Consider the following 26,378-nt stretch of genomic DNA (forward strand, 5'->3'; position numbering starts at 1 on the left):
GAAGACAGTCTTTTCTGGGATTGATTTTAGATTCTTCTTGCCAGAGCTGTTTTTTGCCAGAAGAAAAAGTAATTCTCATCCAGAAAAAAACTAGGCTCCTGATCAGAAATCCGGTGACCTTAATAAGGAAAGGGATGTCTATCCTTGGATCCCTCTCATCTTGTATTCCAGCGGTATGATGGGCACAACTCCACTCAAGGGAGCTCCAGTGGGAAATCCTGTCTCTTTGGGAGGAAAACAGCTCCCTAGATGTAAAAATAAGGATATCAGATCGGACTCTCCAAAGCTTGACATGGTGGCTGGAGAGGGAAAATCTAATTCAGGGTGTTCCGTGGAAGATCTGATTTGTCTGACTACAAACGCAAGTCCCTGGGGGTGGGGAGCTCACATTCAGATCTCCCTTCAAGGTTGTTGGGAAAGTATCTAAGAAAGAGGCTCCTTCAACCTGAAGGAGCTGATGGCCGTGAGCCTAGCGATGAATTCTGCTCTTCCAAGAATAAGAGGAAAAAAATCGAAGAATTAGAATGAACAACAAGATGGTAGTCTCGTACCTAAACAAACAGGGGGGCACAAGGTGCAGAACTCTAATGCAGGAAGCCCACAGTATCCTCTTACTAGCAGAAAAAAAATGTGCATCGATCTCAGCGGTACATATGAGGGGCGTGGAAAACAGACAGGCGGACTTTCTCAGTCGTCACCCTCTCTCTCAGGGCGAGTGATCTCTAGACCTATCCATTTTCAAGAAGATAACAGCCCTCTGGGGACAGCTGGACATAGATCTGTCTGATGCCTTGATGCAGAAATAAAAATTCCCCCTGACCCTATGCCTTTCCTCCTCTTCCTTTTGATTCCTCGTGTTTTATGGAAAATCAGGGAAGAAGGGGCGAGGGTTATCCTCAATACTCCATTCTAGCCAAGAAGGTCTTGGTTCAAGTGGCTCCTGATCATGTCAATCTGGGATCCATGGGTCCTTCTAGAGATCCGGGGTCAGTTGAGCCAAGGTTCAGTATTCCATCCAGACATAAAAAATCTCCACTTAACTGCCTGGAACTCGAAAGGTACATGCTAGGGAGGAAGGGATTTTCTGATGCCTTGATTTTGACTCTTCTTAAGAGTAGGAAGAAAGTAACAGTAGCCATCTTCGGCAGAGTGTGGAAGAAATTTTTAGATTTTGCGCATATCCAGATTAATGACATCCCATCTTCTGCTCCCATTTATCTAATATTTGAGTTCCTTCAGAAGGGTCTAGATCTGGGACTAGCAGGAAATACCTTAAAAGTGCATGTCACAGCTCTGTCGGCCCTGTTGCAGGCTGCCCATGGTTATCTAGATTCTTTAGAGAAGTGGACAGATCCACCCCGATAGCTTCAGTTAGACCTCCTCCTTGGGATTTAGATGTAGTTTTAAAGGCTTTAACTCGTCCTCCATTTGAACCTATAGTGTCCAGCTCCATAAAATGTCTCACCTTGAAGTTTATGTCTCCTAATAGCTTTAACATCTGCTCGCAGGATTAATGAGATTCAGGCCATTTCCATCAATCCTCCTTATACCACAATTTTAGAGGACAAGGTTGTGATACGTCCAGATCCGACTTTTCTTCCAAAAGTTGTTTCCAAATTTTATAGATATTAAGAGAATATTCTTCCTACCCTGTTTAAAATCCCTGGGTCAGAAGAAGAGAAATCCCTTCACTGCCTAGACGTCAGAAGGGCTTTGAATAACTATCTTTCTCGCACTAAAGATTGGCGCAAATCTTCTTCACTCTTTATTCTTTTTCAAGGAGTGAATAAGGGTGTTGCAGCCTCTAAAAGTTATATTGCTAGGTGGATTGTTTCAGCTATTTCCTTGTCTTGCCTGTCTTCGGGGTTATCTCCTCCAGCGGGTCTCAAGACACACTCTACCAGGGCAGTGGCTACCTCCTGGGCGGAAAGATCCTCAGTTCCCATAGAGAATATTTGCAGAGCTGCCACCTGGTCTTCTCCTTCAACCTTTTTTAAGCACTATCGGCTTGATTTAAACCCCTCTCCTTCGGGGTCATCCTTTGGGGAAAAGGTGCTTCTTTCTACTCTCCCACCCTGAAATTTCCTCTGGTAATTCTCTCGTGGTGCTGTCATGGGCGAAGGGGAAAAATGATGATTACTTACCAGTAATTTGATTTTCCAGAGCCCATGACAGCACCCTTATATTCCCTCCCTTTGGTTCTTTATGGTTATCTAATGTTCACACGGGTGTAGCAAAAAAAAAAAGAGAATCTTATTAAACTGAATTTATTATTGACTGTCTAACGTTATGTTGGTGGCCTTCCTCCGATGCTTGGATATCACACTGAGGAGGAGAGTGTCCGTCCTTTTATTCTGCAGGTTTCCTGTCTGTGGGGGCGGATCCTCTCTCCTCTTGTGGTGCTGTCATGCGCTCTGGAAAATCAAATTAACGGTAAGTAATCATCATTTTCTGCCGTCAATCTTCTGTGTTTCTATTTTTGGTTGTCATGATAATTAGGCCCCCTGCACTGGGCTGTATCCATTGTGCGGTGTACAAACTGTGAAACTACAAAATACGGATGCAGCCCATGTGCCATCCGCCATTTTTTGTGATCGCATGAACTATAATGAGTCCACGTTTTGCAGACCAATATAGGACATGTTCCCACTGCTTTGGGAATGAAAATACAGATGCTGCAAAGCGCACAGGTCGGCGACACACAGACCTGACTCCTATTTCGCAAGATCTGCAGTTTGCAGACTGTAAAACTCATATGGTTGTGTAAATGAGGCCTTAAAAGGGTTGAAAAGTATAACTGTGCAATTAAAAGGTTTTAAAGAAGTTTAACCCCTTTCCGACCAGCGCTGTAAAAGTACGGAGCTGCGAGAAGTGACTTCCCGACCAGTGCCATAGTACTCACTACATAAAGTGACACATCATATTTGCAAAAAATGGCCTGGGCAGGAAGGGGAAAACTGGCCTGGCGTAGAAAGGGTTAAATACAATGTACATGCTGTAATAATATTGTTTGCATTACACTTTCCTTCTGGTAGCGCCCCCTGCTGTTTATCCTTTGGCTAAAATTCTGGTCCTGCATTCAGGGATGGACACATGCTCAGTATCTTCTCTGCTCCCTCCTCCTGTCAGTGCCGGTGCAGTCATCTCGTGGAGAAGCAGTGCAGACTCCTTTACTTCATCCCTACTTGTATATTCATTGAGGTATATAGCTGTATCTCTCTAGACAGTGGGGCTAGAGGGGAGGGGGGCATCTATTATGGGACTCGCTGGGGCTGTGTGTGAGGAAGAAAAAATCTGGAGAAGGGCCTAAAAAGAGCTGGCTGCAGCGCACTTCTGGGAGATGCAGGTGCTTGATAGTCACATGGGACGAGCTCCTGCCTCCCTTGGTAAAATAAAGAGACCAGAGCTGCAGAGGAGGGGGTAAAGAAGCTAACTAGGATGAAACTTACACTGGAGAGCAGCACTTTTTGCATAGTTGTACTTCAAATATTGGCATGCTTTACTCCCCGTTTTTCATTTTCCATGCAGTTTTTTTAGACAATGCAATGATTTTTACAGTATTTAACAGAATTTATAACAGGATAAAGAATGTTAATGCTACAGAGACAGATGTGAGGGGTGATGACCAGTGTAAGGAGGAGATTCCTACAGAGACACATGTGAGGGGTGATGAGAGATACAAGGAGGACGTTCCTACAGAGACAGATGTGAGGGGTGATGAACAGTATAAGGAGGAGATTCCTACAGAGACAGATGTGAGGGGTGATGAGAGATACAAGGAGGACGTTCCTACAGAGACAGATGTGAGGGGTGATGAGAGATACAAGGAGGACGTTCCTACAGAGACAGATGTGAGGGGTGATGAGAGATACAAGGAGGACGTTCCTACAGAGACAGATGTGAGGGGTGATGAGAGATACAAGGAGGACGTTCCTACAGAGACAGATGTGAGGGGCGATGAACAGTGTAAGGAGGACATTCCTACAAAGACAGATGTGAGGGGTGATGACCAGTGTAAGGAGGACATTCCTACAGAGACAGATGTGAGGGGTGATGACCAGTGTAAGGAGGACATTCCTACAGAGACAGATGTGAGGGGTGATGACCAGTGTAAGGAGGAGATTCCTACAGAGACAGATGTGAGGGGTGATGACCAGTGTAAGGAGGAGATTCCTACAGAGACAGATGTGAGGGGTGATGACCAGTGTAAGGAGGACATTCCTACAGAGACAGATGTGAGGGGTGATGAGCAGTATAAGGAGGAGATCCCTACAGATAAGAGCCCAGGTGAGTAGTGACCACTAAATGAAGCAGAGACGAGTCTGTAACTGTAACGACCCTGAACTGGACTTCCCCAATAGCAGGCACCTTCCCCAGGTACTTGGTGTCCCCCAGTACTCAGATGCCCCCAGGACTTGCAGTAGGACCAAACTGTGTAATACAGTCCTGATCAAAAGTTTAAGATCACTTGAAAAATGGAAAAAAAAATCATATTTTACACTGTTGGATATTTAACAAGGTTCCAAGTAGAGCTTCAACATGCAACAAGAAGAAATGAGAGTGAGACCCCAAAAAATTTCAGCATTTAATTAATTGAAAATAACGATTAAACTGAAACAGGCTGTTTTTCAGCTGATCCAAATTTTAGGACCACATGCCTTTTAAAAGGCCAAATCTGTGCAAAGATGTGGATTCATTGTCATCTTCTGTCAGGTAGTCACACGTTGTGATGGCAAAGGCAAAAAACCTTTTTTTTTTTTTTTTTAACTCTTTTTATTAAAGGATAACAAAACAAGTATGGCACACACATGACATCACAAGGACCCACGCAGGGGTTAATCAGAAATGCAGAATCAATGCAATATAAAGGCCAAAATATCATGACATGTAACTGGAATGACATACAGACGTGGACAAAATTGTTGGTACCCTTTGGTCAATGAAAGAAAAAGTCACAATGGTCACAGAAATAACTTTAATCTGACAAAAGTAATAATAAATTAAAATTCTATAAATGTTAACCAATGAAAGTCAGACATTGTTTTTCAACCATGCTTCAACAGAATTATGTAAAAAAATAAACTCATGAAACAGGCATGGACAAAAATGATGGTACCCCTAACTTAATATTTTGTTGCGCAACCTTTTGAGGCAATCACTGCAATCAAACGCTTCCTGTAACTGTCAATGAGACATCTGCACCTCTCAGCAGGTATTTTGGCCCACTCCTCATGAGCAAACTGCTCCAGTTGTGTCCGGTTTGAAGGGTGCCTTTTCCAGACTGCATGTTTCAGCTCCTTCCAAAGATGCTCAATAGGATTGAGGTCAGGGCTCATAGAAGGCCACTTTAGAATAGTCCAATTTTTTCCTCTTAGCCATTCTTGGGTGTTTTTAGCGGTGTGTTTTGGGTCATTGTCCTGTTGCAAGACCCATGACCTGCGACTGAGACCAAGCTTTCTGACACTGGCTAGTACATTTCTCTCTAGAATTCCTTGATAGTCTTGAGATTTCATTGTACCCTGCACAGATTCAAGACACCCTGTGCCAGACGCAGCAAAGCAGCCCCAGAACATAACAGAGCCTCCTCCATGTTTCACAGTAGGGACAGTGTTCTTTTCTTGATATGCTTCATTTTTTCGTCTGTGAACATACAGCTGATGTGCCTTGGCAAAAACTTCGATTTTTGTCTCATCTGTCCACAGGACATTCTCCCAGAAGCTTTGTGGCTTGTCAACATGTAGTTTGGCATATTCCAGTCTTGCTTTTTTATGATTCGTTTTCAACAATGGTGTCCTCCTTGGTCGTCTCCCATGTAGTCCACTTTGGCTCAAACAACGACGGATGGTGCGATCTGACACTGATGTTCCTTGAGCATGAAGTTCACCTTGAATCTCTTTAGAAGTCTTTCTAGGCTCTTTTGTTACCATTCGGATTATCCGTCTCTTAGATTTGTCATCAATTTTCCTCCTGCGGCCACGTCCAGGGAGGTTGGCTACAGTCCCATGGATCTTAAACTTATGAATAATATGTGCAACTGTACTCACAGGAACATCTAGTTGCTTGGAGATGGTCTTATAGCCTTTACCTTTAACATGCTTGTCTATAATTTTCTTTCTGATCTCTTGAGACAGCTCTTTCCTTTGCTTCCTCTGGTCCATGTCGAGTGTGGTACACACCATATCACCAAACAACACAGTGATTACCTGGAGCCATATATATAGGCCCAATGGCTGATTACAAGGTTGTAGACACCTGTGATGCTAATTAGTGGACACACCTTGAATTAACATGTCCCTTTGGTCACATTATGTTCTGTGTTTTCTAGGGGTACCATCATTTTTGTCCATGCCTGTTTCATGAGTTTATTTTTTTACATAATTCTGTTGAAGCATGGTTGAAAAACAATGTCTGACTTTCATTGGTTAACATTTATAGAATTTTAATTTATTATTACTTTTGTCAGATTAAAGTTATTTCTGTGACCATTGTGACTTTTTCTTTCATTGACCAAAGGGTACCAACAATTTTGTCCACGTCTGTATATGGGTTATACACGACGGTTACTCAGCCAATGCAATTGTACGACGGGTCGATACAGCCTCAGTACATGCTCAAAAGGACCGCTAGTATTGGATGCTGCACCATTCACCAGGCATCTCCTTTACGTGACAGAAGAACCCCTAAGGGTCTCCAGCCACCGGGCGCGGAGTGTGCAGAGTGAGTGAAGATGAACACCGGTCCCCCCAAACCTTGTCAAATTTTTGCGGGCAACCCCTATGCTTGTAAACTATCTTCTCCATGGAGACCGCATTATTTACTAGCGAGAGCCATTGTCCCTTTGAGGGGGGAGAGTCTCCCATCCAGCGCAGGGCAATCGCCTTCCTAGCCAGAAACAGCGTTTTCTCCAGGAAGATTCTGTGATAATGCGACCAAGACTCCTCATCCACTATACCCAAGATGCACATCTTGGGACACAGTAACAGCGTCGGAGGGACCAGGGCCCTGAGAACCTCCAGTACCGATATCCAATACCGATGAATAATTGGACAATTCCAGATCATGTGCCAGAAATTAGCACCCTCCGTACTACATCTGACACCTGAAATGATCCAACCTACCCATCTTATGAAGTCTAGAGGGAGTTAGATAGCTGTAATGTAGGATAAAAAGCTGTTAGTAGAAGGGGACACCCTAGTTGGGGCTATTAGAGCCTCCTCCCATTCCTCAGATGTAAGAGAGGGTATGAGGATCTTCCATCTGGCCTCCACAGCCAGCGGGGTCGCCAGCATTCGACGATCTAGCAGATGAGTGTAGAGAGCTGATACTATCCCTCTAGGTCCCTGAGATCTCAGAACACCAATGACAGGATACTTAGATATGCACCTATTGTCACCTCGAAATTGGGCCTGTAGTGCATGTCGCAGCTGGAGGTACCTATAGAATAGGGTGCGCGGCATCAGAAACCGGTCTTGGATCTGCGTAAATGTGATCAACTGGCCTCCCTCATATATATCTCCCAGTATGCAAATCCCATATCTCCTCCAATCTGACACCCCTTCCAGTTGAGATAGATGGGGAAACATGCAGTTATCCCATATGGGGATCTCGCTAGGTAAATCCTTATATATGTTCAACTTGGACGCCTGCCATATCTGATAGGCTAATTTATGAATTGGAAGGGTGCACCTCTGTAAATGTCTAGAGCCTTCTAGTACGGGCCATAGCGTAGGGACTTGTAGGTGCTCGTGCAGATAGACTTCCGGATTGGGCCGTGGAGCCTCCGTGACCCAGCTTCTCAAAAAACGCAACTGACTGGCAATAAAGTATAAAAAGAAGTCAGGAAGGGCGGCACCCCCTTGCAGTTTTGACCTTTTGAAGAACCGGAAGTGAGAGCTTCCTTCTGGCCTTACCCCAGACAAAAGCCGTGATCAGGGCATGAATGCGCTTAAAAAAAAAAAATAGGGAATCGGGGTACAGGCATGAGACAACAGGTATAGACCCTTGGGTAGCAAAACCATTTTCACCACGTTTAATCTTCCCATAGCTGACAATGGGAGGGATTCCCACGTTTTAAATTTATCCTGAAACAGCAATTCCAGGGGCTCAATATTCAAAGTATAGGAAAGCTGCGGCACCCTAGTGATCACCACCCCCAGGTATTTGAACCTATCGACTACTGGTAAATTATAGTGGCAATCTGGCCAATCGTGGTCCCATAGAGGCATGATAGCAGATTTGCCCCAATTTATGTGTAATCCAGAATATCGCCCAAAGGATGCAATGACTTCAACCGCTCTCGGGAGGGATGTTTCCGGATCAGACATAAACAGAATCAAATCATCCGCATACAGTCCTATTCTATCCTCCTTGTCCCCCGCCGTCACTCCTGTGTACATAGGATCCTGCCTAATTCTTATTGCCAGGTGTTCTATCGCTATTGCGAACAAAAGAGGCGAGAGTGGGCAGCCCTGTCTCGTACCCCTAAGTAAAGAAATATTTTCGGAATATGAGCCATTGAGCTGAATACGTGCAGAAGGGCTGTTATAAAGTATACCCACCCATTTAATAAAATTGGGACCTAAGCCAAAGTTCCTCAGCACAGCTGTTAAAAAGGGCCATTCTAGAGAGTCAAAAGCTTTAGCCGTGTCTAGAGAGGCCAGTGCCCACCTTGCTTTTCTGGCAGCCCCCACCTGCGCAATCACCTGTGCTCTCCTGATGTTATCCGAAGTGGACCTCCCGGGCATAAAACCAGATTGATCAGAGTGTATCACCGACGTTACCACCTTATTTAATCTGTTGGCCAGAATCCTTGTCAGAATTTTATAGTCCAAGTTCAAAAGCGAAATTGGACGGTAAGATTCGCAGTCCAAAGGATCCTTGCCGGGTTTTAAAATCACAACAATGGAGGCGTCATACATCGATTCCGGCAGTGATCCGCCAGAGTGCGCAGCTTTGTATAGCTTCAGCAACTGAGGGCCCAAACTCTCCCTATATCTAGAGTACACTTCCACAGGAATGCCATCCGGACCCGGGGCCTTCCCTGATGGCAAATCCATAATAGCTTTCTCCACCTCCTCCAAAGTGATATCTCCCTCCATGATGCCCCTGTCCAGGTCGTTTAGTCTAGGGTAGGAAACTTCACTAAGATATGAATCTAATTCCTGCTCTGAATATGTAGAAACCGACCTATATAGATCCACATAAAAGCCATGGAGGCATGTTAATATACCTTGAACCGACTCCACTATGCGTCCATCAGTCTCTCTTAGGCGAAGAACTGGTGGAGCCATAGTGTTGGCACGTGCTATATGGGCAAGTAGCTTCCCTGCCTGATTGCCTGTCTCAAACGCCTGTTGCTCAAGGAAAAAAAGCTTTCTCTTGCTCTATTCTTCCAGATGCAACATGTACTGTCTACCTTTAGACATCCACTCCACTCTACGCTCCTCCGTGGGGGACTCGGTAAACTCCCTCTCCGCCACTTTAAAGCTAGTATATAATTCCTCCTCCTTACGCTGTGCTTCTTCCTTAACATATGATATGGAGGACTTAAGGCAACCCCTAAGATACGCCTTTAAGGTTTCCCACAACAATAAGGGGTCAGTGGAGACGTCCTGTATCTCGAAAAACCCTTTCAGCTGGTCAGGGATTCTGTCGGTTAAGCCAAATAGGGTAAGCCAGAAAGGGTGAACACGCATTTTACTGCCCGAGCTTAGGGAGCTAGATGTCACCAACTCAACCAACACAGGGGCATGGTCAGAGGGCCCCTGGGGTCCAAAGCGAATGTCCACTAAATCAGTATATACCATGGAGTTGCCAAATAAATAGTCTATCCTTGATAAAGCACCCCTGGATGGTGTGAAGCAAGAATATTCCCTAGCATGTGGGTTCCTAGCCTTCCACATATCTATCCAACCCATCTCCTGAGATATCCTAGCAAGGGTCGTACAGTCCCCTCCCCACCCACCTCTGTCAGTCCTACCGCTAAATCTGTCCAAGTCCTCACTCATCACCTGATTGAAGTCCCCCATACATACAAATCGAGCAGTGGTGTATTGAGTCACAAATCCCACAACTGCTTGCAGCAGGGAAAGAGATGCAGGGGGCGAGTTGTACAAATTGACAATCACATAGGGCACGCAGTCAATGTGGGCATATCTAAAAATGTACTGACCCCCTGGGTCCACCACCGAGTGGTGAATTTCACACCGAAGGCTTCTATGAAATAGCAATGCAACTCCTCTGGAATGCGAACTGCCGCAGGCGCTAAATAGATGCTGAGCCCAGTTTTTTTTTTTTAGCCTATTTCCCGTCTCCGGGGTGAGATGGGTCTCCTGAAGCCCCAATATATGAGGATTAAAGGACCGGACCTGGGAAAACACTGCCATTCTCTTTTTAGGATCACCCAAACCTCTGACATTCCATGACATAACTCTCAAGGGGGCCATAATTACTCTATTGTGGAATCAAGGACACATACCCCCTCATACATTACAATTATCGCAAGTTCATGCAACTGACCCCCCAGCGCATCATCCTCTCTGCAAGAGTACTGAATGAATTTAGCCATACTTGATACGAGCAAACAGGAACATACAATAACACAACATATAACAGTAACATAAACGACCTGAGTGTGTCAGGTACAGGACCAGCTATCCGAGTGGCCCTAAACTCGGGGACCCGTATGGTGTAGATAGTTGGTAATACCACACAGGTAATGCTCCCCTCTTCATCACGTCCCGATTATGAAAACTGCCAACATTAACTCAAGAAAATGGAACACTTGTCGTCCACAGTTCAAGTCGTAGTTGTCCCTGAGAGTGAGCCTTCTCCTAAGACCAGCTAAGTGACACAGCCATTACACAACATGGCAGAAGGGCTCTATAACACACAATAAAGTCAGAGATTCTCAAGACAAGTCCTGCATGTGACAGACATGAGGGGACAAGTAATACTTGCTGTGCAGACGATAAGCAAATCAGCGCGGGGGAGAACGCGCAGCCATCCTCGAGGCCCACTCCTCGGCCTCCCTGGGGTCGCTGAAGAAGATGGTTTTGTCAGCTGGGTAGGCTATAGAGTACTGAAAATTTAGCTCACGGAGACTGCGTTTGACCGCCACAAACGTGGCCCTCCTCTTCTGGAGGTCCGCCGAGAAATCCGGGAAAAGGGAGACCCGTGCATGATCATGCCGTATATCTTGCTTGCTCCTAGACTGGCTGAGAATAACATCGCGGTCCCTCCAATTCAAAAGGCGCGCCAGTAGTGGCCTTGGGGGAGCTCCAGGCGGTGGTTGTCTGGCTGGGACACGATGGGCTCTCTCCACAGCATAAGCAGGAGTAAATGGCGCCTCAGGGAACTGCTCCTTGAACCAGATTTCCATGAACGCCGCCGGATCCCTGCCCTCGGCTTTCTCAGGTAGGCCCAGGATCCTCACATTATTGCGACGCAATCTATTTTCCAGATCGTCGCATTTCTGTTGCCACTGACCCACCGCTCTATCCAGATTTTGCATCCTCCCCTCCATCGGTCTGGTCAGGTCTTCCAGGGCGGATACCCGGTCCTCAGTGGTCTTGACCCGATCCCGCAACTGCTGCATGTCTTGGCGGAGCAGGCTGACATCCACCCTCACCTCCTCTAGCTTCCCGGTGAGCGAGGACTGGCATGACGAAATCGCCATCAGAGGCTGATCATAGGCGGCCTTGAGGGTGAATTCAGGCTCGGTAGGTTCCTCAGCTTCAGCTTGCTGAGCGGCCTGCCCACGGGTAACCGCCGCGCGCGATGGTGAAAGCGATCGCGGCGCCATTTTGGGCCTCAGACCTGGCGAACTCTTTCAGCTTCTCCGCTGCAGTTTGAGCTTTGTTGGGCCCCATCGCCGGTGTGCGGGGTCTCCTCTTGCGCTTACACACCGTCCAATCTGTGCCTGGAGTCGGCAGTTTGTCAGGATGGTGGAGAATGGCAGAGGGTAAGCGGAGCTGCACTTAAACGCGTGCGCTCATGCCGGCAGTTGGCCACGCCCCCCAACTCTCCCTTTTTTTAACGTGGTCGGGTTGTTGAACTGCATAAGCAGGGTATCTCACAGCGCGCCATCGCTGCTGAGGTGGGACGCAGTAAGACAGTCATTTGGAATTTATTAAATGATCCTGAGGGTTATGGAACAAAGTCAAGTGGAAGACCCAAAAAAAAGTCATCAGCACTGAGCCGGAGGATCCAATTGGCTGTCCGTCAAGACACTAGACGATCCTTGACCTAAATGAAGGCCCTTACTGGTGCTGACTGCAGCCCCATAACCATCAGACGGCATCTGAGACTGAAGGGCTTCAAACACAAAAAACTTCTTCAAAGACTTTGTCTCCTTGAACGCCACAGAACTGCTCGTTTGGACTTTGCAAGAGAGCACCAAACATGAGAAATTCAAGAAAGTTTTATTCTCTGATGAGATTTTTTTTTTACCTTGATGGTCCTGATGGTTTCCAACATTACTGGCATGACAAGCAGATCCCACTTGAGATGTTTTCTACACGCCACAGTGGAGGGGGCGCCATAATGGTCTGGGGTGCTTTTTCCTTCAGTGGAACAATGGAGATTCAGGAAGTGCAGGGGCGTCAAACGGCCGCTGGCTATGTCCAGATGTTGCAGAGAGCATTCCTCATGACTGAGGGCCCTCGTCTGTGTGGTAGCGACTGGGTTTTTCAACAAGACAACGCTACAGTAGACAATGTCTGCAGGACAAGGGACTTCTTCCAGGAGAATAACATCACTCTTTTGGCCCATCCTGCATGTTCTCCTGATCTAAATCCAATGGAGAACCTTTGGGGATGGATGAGAAGGGAAGTTTACAAAAATGGACAACAGTTCCAGACAGTAGATGGCCTTCGTGTGGCCGTCTTCACCACTTGGAGAAATGTTCCCACTCACCTCATGCAAACGCTTGCATCAAGCATGCCGAAACGAATTTTGGGAGTGATAAGCAAAAACGGCGGGGCTACTAATTACTAAGTTCATGTTTTGGCGGGGTTCAGTTTTTTTTTTTTTTTGTTTTTTTTTAGGGAGGCGTGGTCCTAAACTTTTGATCAGCTGAAAAACAGCATGTTTCAGTTTATTTGTTGTTTTCATTAAATTGAATGCTCAAAAAATGTTTTGTCTCACTCCCATTTCTTCTTGTTGCATGTTGAAGCTCTACTTGGAACCTTGTTAAGATCCAGCCATGCTAAATATGATTTTTTGCCATTTTTCAAGTGGTCTTAAACTTTTGATCAGGACTGTACAAAGCACATATCGCAGCACTAGCAGGTAAGAAGAAAGCCAGAAGATAGGAACCCATCTGTAGATGACTGGACCAGGATGGGGATGGTAATCAGACGATGAGAAGTAAAAATGGAAACACACCAGTAGTTTCTATATATAATGTACTCAGATAAAGATACAAAATATGATAGATACAGAATAATTAAGCAGGCAGCATGCAGAAATAAGGAAGTCGCTTAGCTTCAGGACGCTGCCGAGACTCCTACGACATGCGCCACTGCCCAAGACTGGTGTTTAATAAGCAGTGATTGTAGCAGAATCCAGCAGACATCTGTAATACAGCACCACATACCTCTTACATCCAGTGAGGTCTTCTCTGATGTAGATGTTCTCTTTCCTCGTCTTCTCTATTCACCCCAGACCGCCATGATGATTTCTTTCAGCATCTCTTATCTCTGCAGAGTTTCACAAACGGGAATCTTTGTTTCTTACTTTTCCATCATCCTCCCACCTTCTCAACATCCCATCCTGCCACCCCCAATACTGTACTGTAGAAACAGATATTGCCCCTTCAAACATTATTGGCACACGGTGCCCTAAAAAATAACTGCACTCAGCAAATAGTGTCCCAGACACTGATAGTGTAAACATAATGTTCCCCAAAAATAATTGCACGGAGATGGATGCCCCCCCATAGTAATACTTCTACCCAAAGTCCCACTAATAGTAATAAATCTCTGCCAGAATGCACTCAGTGCCCCCAATAGTAATAATGTCAGCATTGTGCCCATACAAATCATGTTCCTCTAGTCCCCCAGTAGTAGTAACCCCCTTATAATGTGTGCCAGTACAAAAAATACCCCTTTTTAGTGCCCCTAGCAGAACCTTTGTCCCCCTAGTGCCCCACCCACTAAATAATGTGTGCTAGTGGAAAAATGCCCTTTTCAAGCACCCCCAGTTATAATAATGTGCACTAGGGCTGCACGATATGGGAATTTTGTGCGATTGCGATTAGGGCCCTAAAAATTGCGATCACGATATGCGATATTTTAAGGGAATTGTGCTAGAGGTCTATTTGCTTGGATTTTCCCATATGAGCCGCTGGGTATGACATTGTTATGGGGGATCTGTGGATGACGCGCTGTTATGGGGGATCTGTGGAGGACGCGCTGTTATGAGGGATCTGTGGAGGACGCGCTGTTATGGGGTGGATCTGTGGAGGACGCGCTGTTATGGGGTGGATCTGTGGAGGACGCGCTGTTATGGGGTGGATCTGTGGAGGATGCGCTGTTATGGGGTGGATCTGTGGAGGATGCGCTGTTATGGGGTGGATCTGTGGAGGACGCGCTGTTATGGGGTGGATCTGTGGAGGACGCGCTGTTATGGGGTGGATCTGTGGAGGACGCGCTGTTATGGGGTGGATCTGTGGAGGACTCGCTGTTATGGGGTGGATCTGTGGAGGACTCGCTGTTATGGGGTGGATCTGTGGAGGACGCGCTGTTATGGGGTGGATCTGTGGAGGACGCGCTGTTATGGGGTGGATCTGCGGAGGACGCGCTGTTATGGGGTGGATCTGCGGAGGACGCGCAGTTATGGGGTGGATCTGCGGAGGACGCGCAGTTATGGGGTGGATCTGCGGAGGACGCGCTGTTATGGGGTGGATCTGCGGAGGACGCGCTGTTATGGGGTGGATCTGCGGAGGACGCGCTGTTATGGGGTGGATCTGCGGAGGACGCGCTGTTATGGGGTGGATCTGCGGAGGACGCGCTGTTATGGGGTGGATCTGCGGAGGACGCGCTGTTATGGGGTGGATCTGCGGAGGACGCGCTGTTATGGGGTGGATCTGCGGAGGACGCGCTGTTATGGGGTGGATCTGCGGAGGACGCGCTGTTATGGGGTGGATCTGCGGAGGACGCGCTGTTATGGGGTGGATCTGCGGAGGACGCGCTGTTATGGGGTGGATCTGCGGAGGACGCGCTGTTATGGGGTGGATCTGCGGAGGACGCGCTGTTATGGGGTGGATCTGCGGAGGACGCGCTGTTATGGGGTGGATCTGCGGAGGACGCGCTGTTATGGGGTGGATCTGCGGAGGACGCGCTGTTATGGGTGGATCTGCGGAGGACGCGCTGTTATGGGGTGGATCTGCGGAGGACGCGCTGTTATGGGGTGGATCTGCGGAGGACGCGCTGTTATGGGGTGGATCTGCGGAGGACGCGCTGTTATGGGGTGGATCTGCGGAGGACGCGCTGTTATGGGGTGGATCTGCGGAGGACGCGCTGTTATGGGGTGGATCTGCGGAGGACGCGCTGTTATGGGGTGGATCTGCGGAGGACGCGCTGTTATGGGGTGGATCTGCGGAGGACGCGCTGTTATGGGGTGGATCTGTGGAGGGCGCTGTTATGGGGTGGATCTGTGGAGGGCGCTGTTATGGGGGATGTGTGCTATGACACATAGGGCCATGAGGGGCGCCAGCATAAGACACACATATAGCATCTTATGCTGGTCCCCCTCATGGCCCTATGTGTCCCCTCATGTGTCCTAAACTGCGCACATAACTGGTTTTGTGTGTAAAGTATTTTACTAGTGTGTGATACAATCTCTCTCCTATTGATAACAGGTCCGGCCTCTGTACTCACTGTCACGATGAATGCACTGCAGCGAGCGGCCGGCCGGCGCGTGACTGATGTCACTTAGTCACGCTCTTCCCACTTCAGGAAGCAGGAGCGTTACTAAGTGACGTCAGTCCCGCGCCGGCCGGCCGCTCGCTGCAGTGCATTCATCGTGACAGTCAGTACAGAGGCCGGACCTGTTATCAATAGGAGAGAGATTGTATCACACAGGAGTAACATACTTTACACACAAAACCAGTTATGTGCGCGGGGCCCTTCATATATAATCTCAGCATTTTCGGGTCGGCCAAATCGCCATATCGCATTTGCCGATTATCGCGATTCGATTAATTTTGCGATATATCGTGCAGCCCTAATGTGCACCCGACCTGGCCCAACAGCATGCTGCAAAGAAAAAGAAATCAAATACTTACCTCCATGTGGCTGTCAGGATACAATGCGAAGGCCTCTTCTGGTCTGTGCCCTGAGCTGCGCTGGTCTCTGATGGGCTTCAGGCCTGGTGTCTGTAGCTTTGCAGAGGGGATGGCGGAGCAGGGAGGCATCCTACAGTTTAATATGCAGAGATTAATCCTTCCACAATGGAAGCGCTCATTGCCCAGGTCCGTGCCACCAACCCCCAATTGACCCTACCCGGAACCGCCTTAGACAATCCCCTCACATTGCCTATTTGGCAGTGCGCCCCTGTGAACACCTTATTAGCATATTAAATAATTTCTGAAAAACAGGGCACTGGATTTCAAGAAGAGAGAGGTTGTTTCACTCAGTGTGTTCAATTCTGAGAAGCAGTATATCTGGGTTAGCAGGGTTGATTCTGCTGACACATGCTTTTTAATGCTGATTTTTTTATTTTAAGGGAAGAGAACATTCTAATAGGGAATGGTAATCCAGCCTTATGCTGGCTCCATAGCCATGGCTTCCTCATATATCACCGCACTGTTCCTCTCCACTGCCCTGTACGACAGTGCATGTAGCTGTCAGGGACACGGGCACCACCTAATAGCACTGACTCGCAGGTCCCTTTATGATTCTCCACTTGGTATTCGACCCTGGTGGTCTGAGGTCTACTGTCTTTGTCAATTTATCATAGAATTTTGCTTCATGTTTTGCAATTTGTATCAGAATTTTTATGTTATAAAAAATCAATATCATTTTAAAGATTATATTATTTAAGAATTATTTTTAAAAGTTTTATCTTGACAGACGACTGTACTGGGAGCACAAGAGAACACCTGATACCTACATATTGTGATGCAGATGATTCGGTTGTCGCACCAGATACATATGAAAAATGTGCCATTATCCCAGTTGTACCCTCAGACCTTCAAATCAAAAATCTGCCATCTGATCCTTTAAAAAAGACTGTTATGCTGAATGCAAGTCACAGAAGTGGTGCTGGATCCCAAAGAGCTCAGAAAGGGAAGAAGTCTTTTTCATGTTCAGAATGTGGCAAATGTTTTACTCATAAATACAATTTTGAGAGGCATCAGATAGTTCACACAGGGGAGAAGCCGTATTCATGTTCAGAATGTGGCAAGTGTTTTTCTCATAAATCAAATCTTGAAATTCATCAAAGACATCACACAGGGGAGAAGCCGTATTCATGTCCAGAATGTGGCAAATGTTTTACTAATAAATCAAATCTTGAGAGGCATCAGAAAATGCACACAGGGGAGAAGCCATATTCATGTTCAGAATGTGGCAAATGTTTTTCTCAGAAATCAAGTCTTGATATCGATCAATTACATCACACAGGGGAGAAGCCGTATTCATGTTCAGAATGTGGCAAGTGTTTTTCTCAGAAATCACATCTTGAAATTCATCAAAGACATCACACAGGGGAGAAGCCATATTCATGTTCAGAATGTGGCAAATGTTTTTCTCAGAAATCAAGTCTTGAGAGCCATCAAAGACATCACACAGGGGAGAAGCCGTATTCATGTTCAGAATGTGGCAAGTGTTTTTCTCATAAATCAAATCTTGAAATTCATCAAAGACATCACACAGGGGAGAAGCCATATTCATGTTCAGAATGTGGCAAATGTTTTTCTCAGAAATCAAGTCTTGAGAGCCATCAAAGACATCACACAGGGGAGAAGCCGTATTCATGTTCAGAATGTGGCAAATGTTTTTCTAGGAAAAATTATCTTGCTGAGCATTTAAAAATTCACACAGGTTAGAGGTCATTTTCCTGCCCAGAATGTGGAAAATGGTATACTCGGAAAGCAAATCTTGTTAATCATCTGAAATCTCACACGAGGAGAAGTGATATTAATTCCCAGAACGTGTTTTACTAAAGAATGTAAATTTGAGAATCGTTAGGGAAGTCACACAGTGGTGCAGCCATGTTTATGTTCAGAATGTGGAAACTGTTTTATTCAGAAATAAGCCCTTGTTCAATATCGTAGAATTCATACAGGGGAGAAAAAGTTCTAACCCCTTCCCAACATCCTCCATACATGTATGGCGGATGTCGGGAATATAAAGATGGTGCCCACTCAAGAGTTAAGTGAGTGCCATAGGCGAAGCATGCGTGCGGTTTCACACAGCAGCGTCCATGATTGGAGATAGCTCTGATCGCTGACATTCCATCAGATGCTGTAGCCAACTGCAACCACAGCATCTCTGAGCAATCATTTACTGGGAGCGAGCGAGGTGTTACAGCTTGAAGAGCATATGAATTAGAACCATAGATAACTTCATAAAACCAAATATAACAATAGTATATATAAAAAGACTGGTCACACCTGAGGAAATTTGGTCACTCTATTTATTAGTTGGGCTAAAAACACATATAGCCCCAAAAAAAAAAGAATAAAGGGAATGAAATAATGTACTCGATTGGCGCTTCAGTAAATAGGTATATGTTAGACAGTAGAATAAATGGAATGCAATATATACCACCAATGTATAGGTGATACACAATAAACAGGGTATACAATATATTCAATCAGTTGACCTCCTATAAATAACTAGAATAAAATTAGGACATTAATAAAAATTACAATAAATATAGCAGCATAATAGCATGTGTAGCAGCATTAATATAGAAATCTGTAGCAGCATAAATGTCTGTATAGCAGCTTGAAATATTGTCTCCAATATAAAAAAAACGGATAGAACCGAATATATAAAGACGGCTGATTGCCGTAGATAGTCACAAGTGAGTTTGTTATTATGTATCCATTCCGAACATCAGTTCATGTACAAAGTTCAGCAGACAATCTCCGTTATTTCCACCATGGAATATTGCAGTCTATGCGGTAGGTCAATACCAAAGTCGCAAGTGCATCTAAAGTCACAGTGCTTTAACTGAGCGCAGCGGCGTCCCGCTGTCACTGAGCCTAGCGGCGTCCCGCTGTCCCCGAGCCTAGCGGCGTCCCGCTAGAGATGAATAATGCAGTTAGTGATCGCTCTTTGGTCAGAACAATCTTACCGATTTCTGAGGACCTCTGCCGTCCTGTAGACTCTCTAATGGGATGCTTTCCCCTTGTCTTTCAGGCTGTTCGTTAACCGCGTCGGTGGGTTGTTACACGTGGGCCAGCCGGTTCAAGTCCAGGCTCCAGCTCACCTCCACCTTCTCCCATGAAATTTCAAAATCAGTTTTTTCGGCACTTGGTCCTATGTTGATTATCTGTGGTGCACTCACATTCAGGTGGGGGGTCTGACCAGACGTGTTTCGGGGTTAACGTGTCCCCTTCCTGAGTGCACCACAGATAATCAACATAGGACCAAGTGCCGAAAAAACAGATTTTTAAATTCCGTGGGAGAAGGTGGAGGTGAGCTGGAGCCTGGACTTGAACCGGCTGGCCCACGGGTAACAACCCACCGACGCGGTTAACGAACAGCCTGAAAGACAAGGGGAAAGCATCCCATTAGAGAGTCTACAGGACGGCAGAGGTCCTCAGAAATCGGTAAGATTGTTCTGACCTTAGAGCGATCACTAACTGTATTATTCATCTCTAGCGGGACGCCGCTAGGCTCGGTGACAGCGGGATAACGAACTCACTTGTGACTATCTAAGGCAATCGGCCGTCTTTATATATTCGGTTCCATCCAATTTTTTTATATTGGAGACAAAATTTCAAGCTGCTATACAGACATTTATGCTGCTACACATGCTATATGCTGCTATATTTATTGTAATTTTTATTGATGTCCTAATTTTATTCTAGTTATTTATAGGAGGTCAACTGATTGAATATATTGTATACCCTGTTTATTGTGCATCACCTATACATTGGTGGTATATATTGCATTCTATTTATTCTACTGTCTAACATATACCTATTTACTGAAGCGCCAATCGAGTACATTATTTCATTCCCTTTTTCTTTTTCTTTTTTTGGCTATGTTTTTAGCCCAACTAATAAATAGAGTGACCAAATTTCCTCAGATGTGCCCAGTCTTTTTATATATACATTTGTTCTCAATCAGTAGTAGGGTGATACTACTTGACTGTGAGCACCTGTGTGTCCTACTACCTTATATTTTCTACAAATATAACAATAGCCACATGAAGTATAGTGAATAAAAGATATAACAGAGAATGGATTGTAGTTCAAGGCCTTTACCATACCTACCCTAAAGAAACCATTAGAGAGATTGCTTACATGATAATGGAGTATTTTCTGTTCTTACCTATATTAATAAGCCATTTGCACACTGGTGTCTGACTACCCGACAACAACAGCCCTTAGTTTCCCTGCTATGATAACAGACGATGTGTGGAGCCCCCCTCTCATTTTCGTTACACAGATGTATCCTCGTTATAGTGATAGAGATGTGAATATAATTTTTGTATAACTAGATGATTTTCTTATGTATTTACTTTAAGCTGCTTCTTTATTATCTTCAGTGCTTCCCCCTTTGCTAGCCAAGCTGTAAGTGTATACAACTCTGGAGAGAGAAGAGGGGGTGAAGCTGCGAGCATCGAAGGCCCCCTGGTCTCACATATGTATAGACTGTAGAAGAAAGCTTGAGCCAATGACTTAGTTATATAATATACATGTATACTCACTGCCTATAAAAAGCACCTCCTTGAAGTGTCACATATGACATATGCAGTATTGATATTAGTGAGAGGCCATTACAAGATGGCGGCTGACACCCAGATGTTCGCATTAGTTCACATACGAAGGTTTGTAAGACAGTGCACCCTGCGCAGAAGCCAAGTGTTATCTTATCTTCTTAGCTAATGAAATAATGGCATGAGCCTGAAGATGTATATACAGCGTAACTCATTGTAATAAAGAAAGAGATTGCCTTGACCCTCTTTGTGTCGGTGTCTAGTCTCTCCACGCGTGGATATAAATTCCTTGGGGAACCTTGATTTGTAGCCACAGAGTGTATCTTAAACGCTTCAATTAAAAGCGACTTCAGCAATAGTTTGGATATAGCTTTCATCACCGCTCCACACATGTGATGACTCCTGTCATCTGATGGCACCATACAGCAGGTCCATCACCGTCACCATTCAGACCTGTTCTTCTACTCTTACTATCTCGTTCCTGTGATTGATGTGTGCTGTTCATCTGTCCATCCAGGTTATCGTTCAGTATATGCCTCTCTGCTCCCATCAGATCTCTTTTTTCCCTACATATTTTCATGACTTGATTGCTATATGTTATGGTATGTGACTATACCAATAGGTTATGGGAACATGTAGCCTCCCATTAACAAGAAGGAAGCTTCACGGAACGCGCGCTCGCCTGGATCCTCCTCATCAGCAGGGCTTTTTTGTAGTTTTAATTATTATTATTATTAAATAACAGCTGGGTACGCAGACCCAAACAATTTTTTTTATAATATGTAAATATAATTATGATTTGGGTACGCAAACCCCTAAACTTATTTACAGACCAAACAAATCCGTAAATCTTCAAACTGTATGATATAAATCTAGGGTACCCCTCAGCACATCAATTGAGCATCAGTCAATTATAAAAAGCAATGTTTTTATTCAGATGTAAACTCCTATCAGTCTCTCCTTCTACCGATTGACTCTATCTTGGGCCGTCCCTGTGTTAACCAGTGATACCTTATTTAGTAGATATTTTGGGCAGGTCTCATGCTCATGTGCTGTAGTAACAATCTACCCAATGTCCCCTTCATCTGCTCAACCAAATACCATTCTGTTAGAGAAAAAGGTTGCATTATGTTTTGTATTTCTGTGTCGGACATATATGTGATAATAAAGCATTTCCACTGTTGAGTCTGTGTGTGTGTCTATGCTTGGATTTCATTATGTCTGAGCGTTCCTTATGAATTAGTTTTTTTTATTGCTCTTTATGTATTGTTGGCATTTCTTTTTGTAACCATATTTGCAGTATATACAGATATAGCATCGCTAGCGCTCCCTTCAGAATCGCGGCAGCGCAAAGCGATTTCCAATTCATTTAGCAAACCCGAATCACGTCAATCGCCATTGAGAAAATTCAGGGTGCAATGTTGGTTTGTGAACACCAGGTGGCGCATGGAACTACAGTCAGTAGTGCAGGTAAAGTGCGGGTTATTTTCCTGCTGGAGACCCTTTCACTGCTGGTGCCTTTCACTGCGCTTCTGGTGGAGTACATGTTTATTAACTAAACTCAGGACAATAGCTTTCTTATTTAATGTGTTTTGTCCATAGTGATAGAGCCAACATTACAATAAAAGATGGACACTTTACTTTCAGTGAGTCCGCGATCCCAAGATATGTATGGGGTTGTATAGGGTTTTTGTGTGTTGGCTCCACTGCTTGTCTGTATTAGATCCTATTGTAGCCATACTGAGGGTGTAAAGTAACACCATATGGGGTTAAACAGACTCCCTCACTTGTTCACAAATAGCCAAACGTGTGATAATGAAGGGCGGCATTAGCATGAATCGCAATTTGCATCTAAATACCTTCAGTGTTTAGGGAATAAGAAAGTTATTAGATAATGTCCCAATTTCGCACTATAGAGTGGACAGCAATGCGGCATGACGTGACGGCGTAGTTGCGTAGGTGTGCCGCACGCCCGCCTGGGCACCTCCACCCCCCTCCCCCGCCGCTTCCTTTGCCCGCTTGCTTCTCCGGTCTCGCTCTCCACCTGAGTTCGGCGGTTGCTGTGCAAATACTGCCGGCTGAGAGGATTTGCCCGGGAGACGTGAGTGCGGAGTGCCGGTTGGTTGGGCAGCTGGACGAGAGTGCTCTCGGAGTGGACATAGCGGGGACCGGGCAGAGGCTCAAATAAACAGCGGCACCGCGTGAGGACCAGGAGGGAAGTAAGCGAGCTGGGGGTTTGAAGGATGCGGGCTTCATCACAGTGGATGGGATGCCAATGGAGAAGCGGGACCCCATAAGCCATCACACCCCCGCCCCCCTCCCAAAGTGACTGCAACTACATTGTATTCGCCCACCAGGTGAAAGCTTGGAACTACCATTATGCTGTCAAGTGCCCCTCCAGCGTCGCCTCCCAAAGGCTGGATGTTAAGACCCTTTACCGCCTGATAGATGCTGCCCATCTGTTCTATTGGCCCACCCGGCAGTTATTTAACCCTATTCTACGAAGTTCTGGATACGGGGCCTGGTGTAGCTGGTGGTTTTGTGGGGCGCAGATAACATATTGATTCCGGTCTGATAGGGGGGGGGAGTAGGTAGGATTTCTTATGTTATCCCCTGCTTTCAATATATATATTGGCCCCCTGGACCCTCCGCAGAACTTGGCCAAGATACACCATTCATGATCCATCATTGGTGACGAGGTGGAGACCAAAATAAGTGATGCTAAAATAGCAATTGCTTATACTGGATATCTGGGGTGAATAGTTGCCTCCGGACAATATGGGAAAATATTTGATGTTGTGGAGACTAATATAATTGACGTTAACCCATTAACTGCTCATACTGGTTACTCGGGTGCACAATAGTCTCCAGATAATATAGACTACTACCCACCAATAGACCGCTTTACTCTGACTGATTACCCAGAGTTTTAATGTCAGGGGGTCTGGTTGAACTGGGGGAGAGGTGCTGTGCGTTGTGGGGGTATCATCATATCAGTTCCCTATACACACTCACCCTCCTGAAAGGTCCGGAGAAACTAATGTGGAACCAATATATAATTCAACTAAGCAACTAATTGACTGTTATACATAAGTTATACTGTTATTCTGTTATTCCGGATGATGAGTGGCCACCTCTATGATTATTGTTTATGTAATTATTGTCTCTATCGGTCATCGGGGTGATCACTGGTTTTTCCATAACCACTGGTTTTTCTATATTGTTGCAAATTGTCTACAGGAGGCGCCTGGGCGTTGCTTTATGTTTTTTTTTTTTTGGGTGGCTATAGTATTTTGGGTTGTGTTGTTGCACGCCGATACGTTCCTGGGGGTACCCTGTGGTCGCTCTGGGAATTCTAGTTGGGAAAGGGAGAGAAAGAGCTGTTTTACTCTTGGTTGTGCGACCTCAGGATACCACCAATTGGCGACATAAAATAACATTATGCCGCCAAAGTATAGTAGAAAATCGGTGGGTACTGGATCACCCAAAACTGTGGGGGGGGGGGGAAGTAGTCCTCAAGCCCGAATGGAGAAATATCTGAAATCACCAACTTCCAAACCCAGAGGGGGAAAAAAAGCGATGGAGTTGGCAGAAGGCTTGAGGGATCCGCCATTGTTGGTGGAGCAGATAACCCATAAGGCGTGGGAAGCTGATGTAGATAGATTGGATTTTATAGATAGTAAATTGGTGGACATATTGGGGGTAGTCCAGACCACGAATCACTCAGTGAAAGATATTGCAACTACTGTGAAGGCCCTACAGACGGACATTATCCTAATCAGAGATGACATGAATAAAATTCGGGGGAGTATTCAACATGTTGAAGTCGGACTGGCTGAGCTGGAAATAAAACTGAGACAAATGGCCAAAACGATAGATGACTTGGATAAGGAAAGCAGGAGGGTCAGTATGAAATTGATAGACATGTAAGATAGGGCGCGTAGGAATAATTTGAGTGGTGGGTTTCCCTAAAGGTGTAGAGGGGGAAAGCTCCGCTGGATTTTTACAAAAATGGTTAATACAAGTACTGGGAACTGGGGGGGATTCAACTACGCTTTGTGTGGAGCGTGCCCACAGAATTCCCTTTAAAAAACCTCCAGCGGGTGGCCCCACTCGTCCCTTCTTAGTGAGAATAGTATGTTCAAGTGATAGAGACTGGGTGCTTCGGCGCAAGAGGGAACTGCAGGAGATTCAATATAATGGTATCATGATACAGATATATCCAGACTTTTCAAGGGATACTCAAAAAAAGGGCAGGGAGTACTATGATATTAAGAAAAGACTGCGGGATATAAATATCAAGTACTCAATGATGTACCCAGCGAAATTAAGAGTGATTTATAAGGATTGTGTGCTTTTTTTTTTTGAGAAAGCCAGAGATGCCCTTGAGTGGGTGGACTCTGTGGAGACATAGAACTGGATGTTGCAGTAGGTCTGCGGGAGGGTGGCGGGAGGTGGGAGATGGGGAGGGGAGGGTGCTTATTGGTGGGTGGGCGCAATGGAAAAGGTTGACAGGGTGTTATACACCAGTGAACCAGTTTGGGGGAGTGGGTTGGGTGGGGGGTGGGAAAGGGCCTGGCCACGGGTGTCGCTAAGGGAGGGTGGACGACTCTTCTACAGTTCTATAATATAATGAACGATAAAGTTATAACATGGAATGTACGCGGTTTAGGGGATAGAACAAAACGGGTTATAGTTTTTGACCGAATTATTCGACATCTCCTCGCAATAGTTGCACTGTTGGAAACACATGCATTACTGGAAATCCCCGAATATTTAATGAAGAAATGGGCAGGTCATCAGTTCCACTCTGGATTCTCGTCATACTCCCGTGGGATTAGTGTATATGTCCATAGGAATGTTGACTTTGTCCCACTGGAGCAGTTGATTGACAGAGATGGGAGATTTGTTTTCCTTTATGCCCGATGGAACGGGAGGAAGTGTATCTTGGCCTTTTTATATATCCCCCCTCCATTTGCCATGATAGTTCTGAACCATTTGACGATTTTTATGTATAATAGAGAGCGATGCCCGGTGTTAATATGTGGAGACTTTAACTGTGTATTAGATCCCGAGCTAGATAGAATATCCACTGTAGGGAAATATAACCAGGGGAAGCACTCTCTATTGTGAGGGTTTTGTGAGGAAACAGGGCTAGAAGATGTCTGGCGATGGCTATACGGGAATAAGCAAGTATTTTCCTGTTTCAGTAAAACATATAATGCTATGTCCAGAATTGATATTGCCTTGGCCAATAGCGAGATGCTCGACTTAACTTCGAAAATGAGATACGAGATTCATGGAATCTCGGATCATTCACCGATTTTATTGACTATGAAGATCGGGCGACAACTCTCCATCCCCAGACCGTTTAGATTGAATGCTCACTGGTTAACTATAATTAATGACACAGAGAGAATAAATAAGGAACTCGCACAATTCTGGCAAGAAAACATTGGTACAACGCATATCCACTT

At 45.5% G+C, this 26,378-nt stretch overlaps 1 protein-coding gene across 1 annotated transcript in view; it reads left to right on the forward strand.

The window, feature by feature from the left end:
• The window catches only part of LOC122928764 (gastrula zinc finger protein XlCGF17.1-like), a 29,126-nt gene extending 10,530 nt beyond the window's left edge, over nucleotides 1-18,596 (forward strand). Inside the window, exon 3 of the mRNA XM_044281954.1 lies at nucleotides 17,076-18,596. Within this exon, the coding sequence (XP_044137889.1) occupies nucleotides 17,076-18,052 (977 nt within the window). The 3' untranslated portion in view covers nucleotides 18,053-18,596. The remainder of the gene's footprint in view (nucleotides 1-17,075) is intronic.
• The last annotated feature ends 7,782 nt before the right edge of the window (nucleotides 18,597-26,378 follow it).

This window comes from Bufo gargarizans, chromosome 2, assembly GCF_014858855.1.
Source record: "Bufo gargarizans isolate SCDJY-AF-19 chromosome 2, ASM1485885v1, whole genome shotgun sequence".
NCBI lineage: Eukaryota > Metazoa > Chordata > Amphibia > Anura > Bufonidae > Bufo > Bufo gargarizans.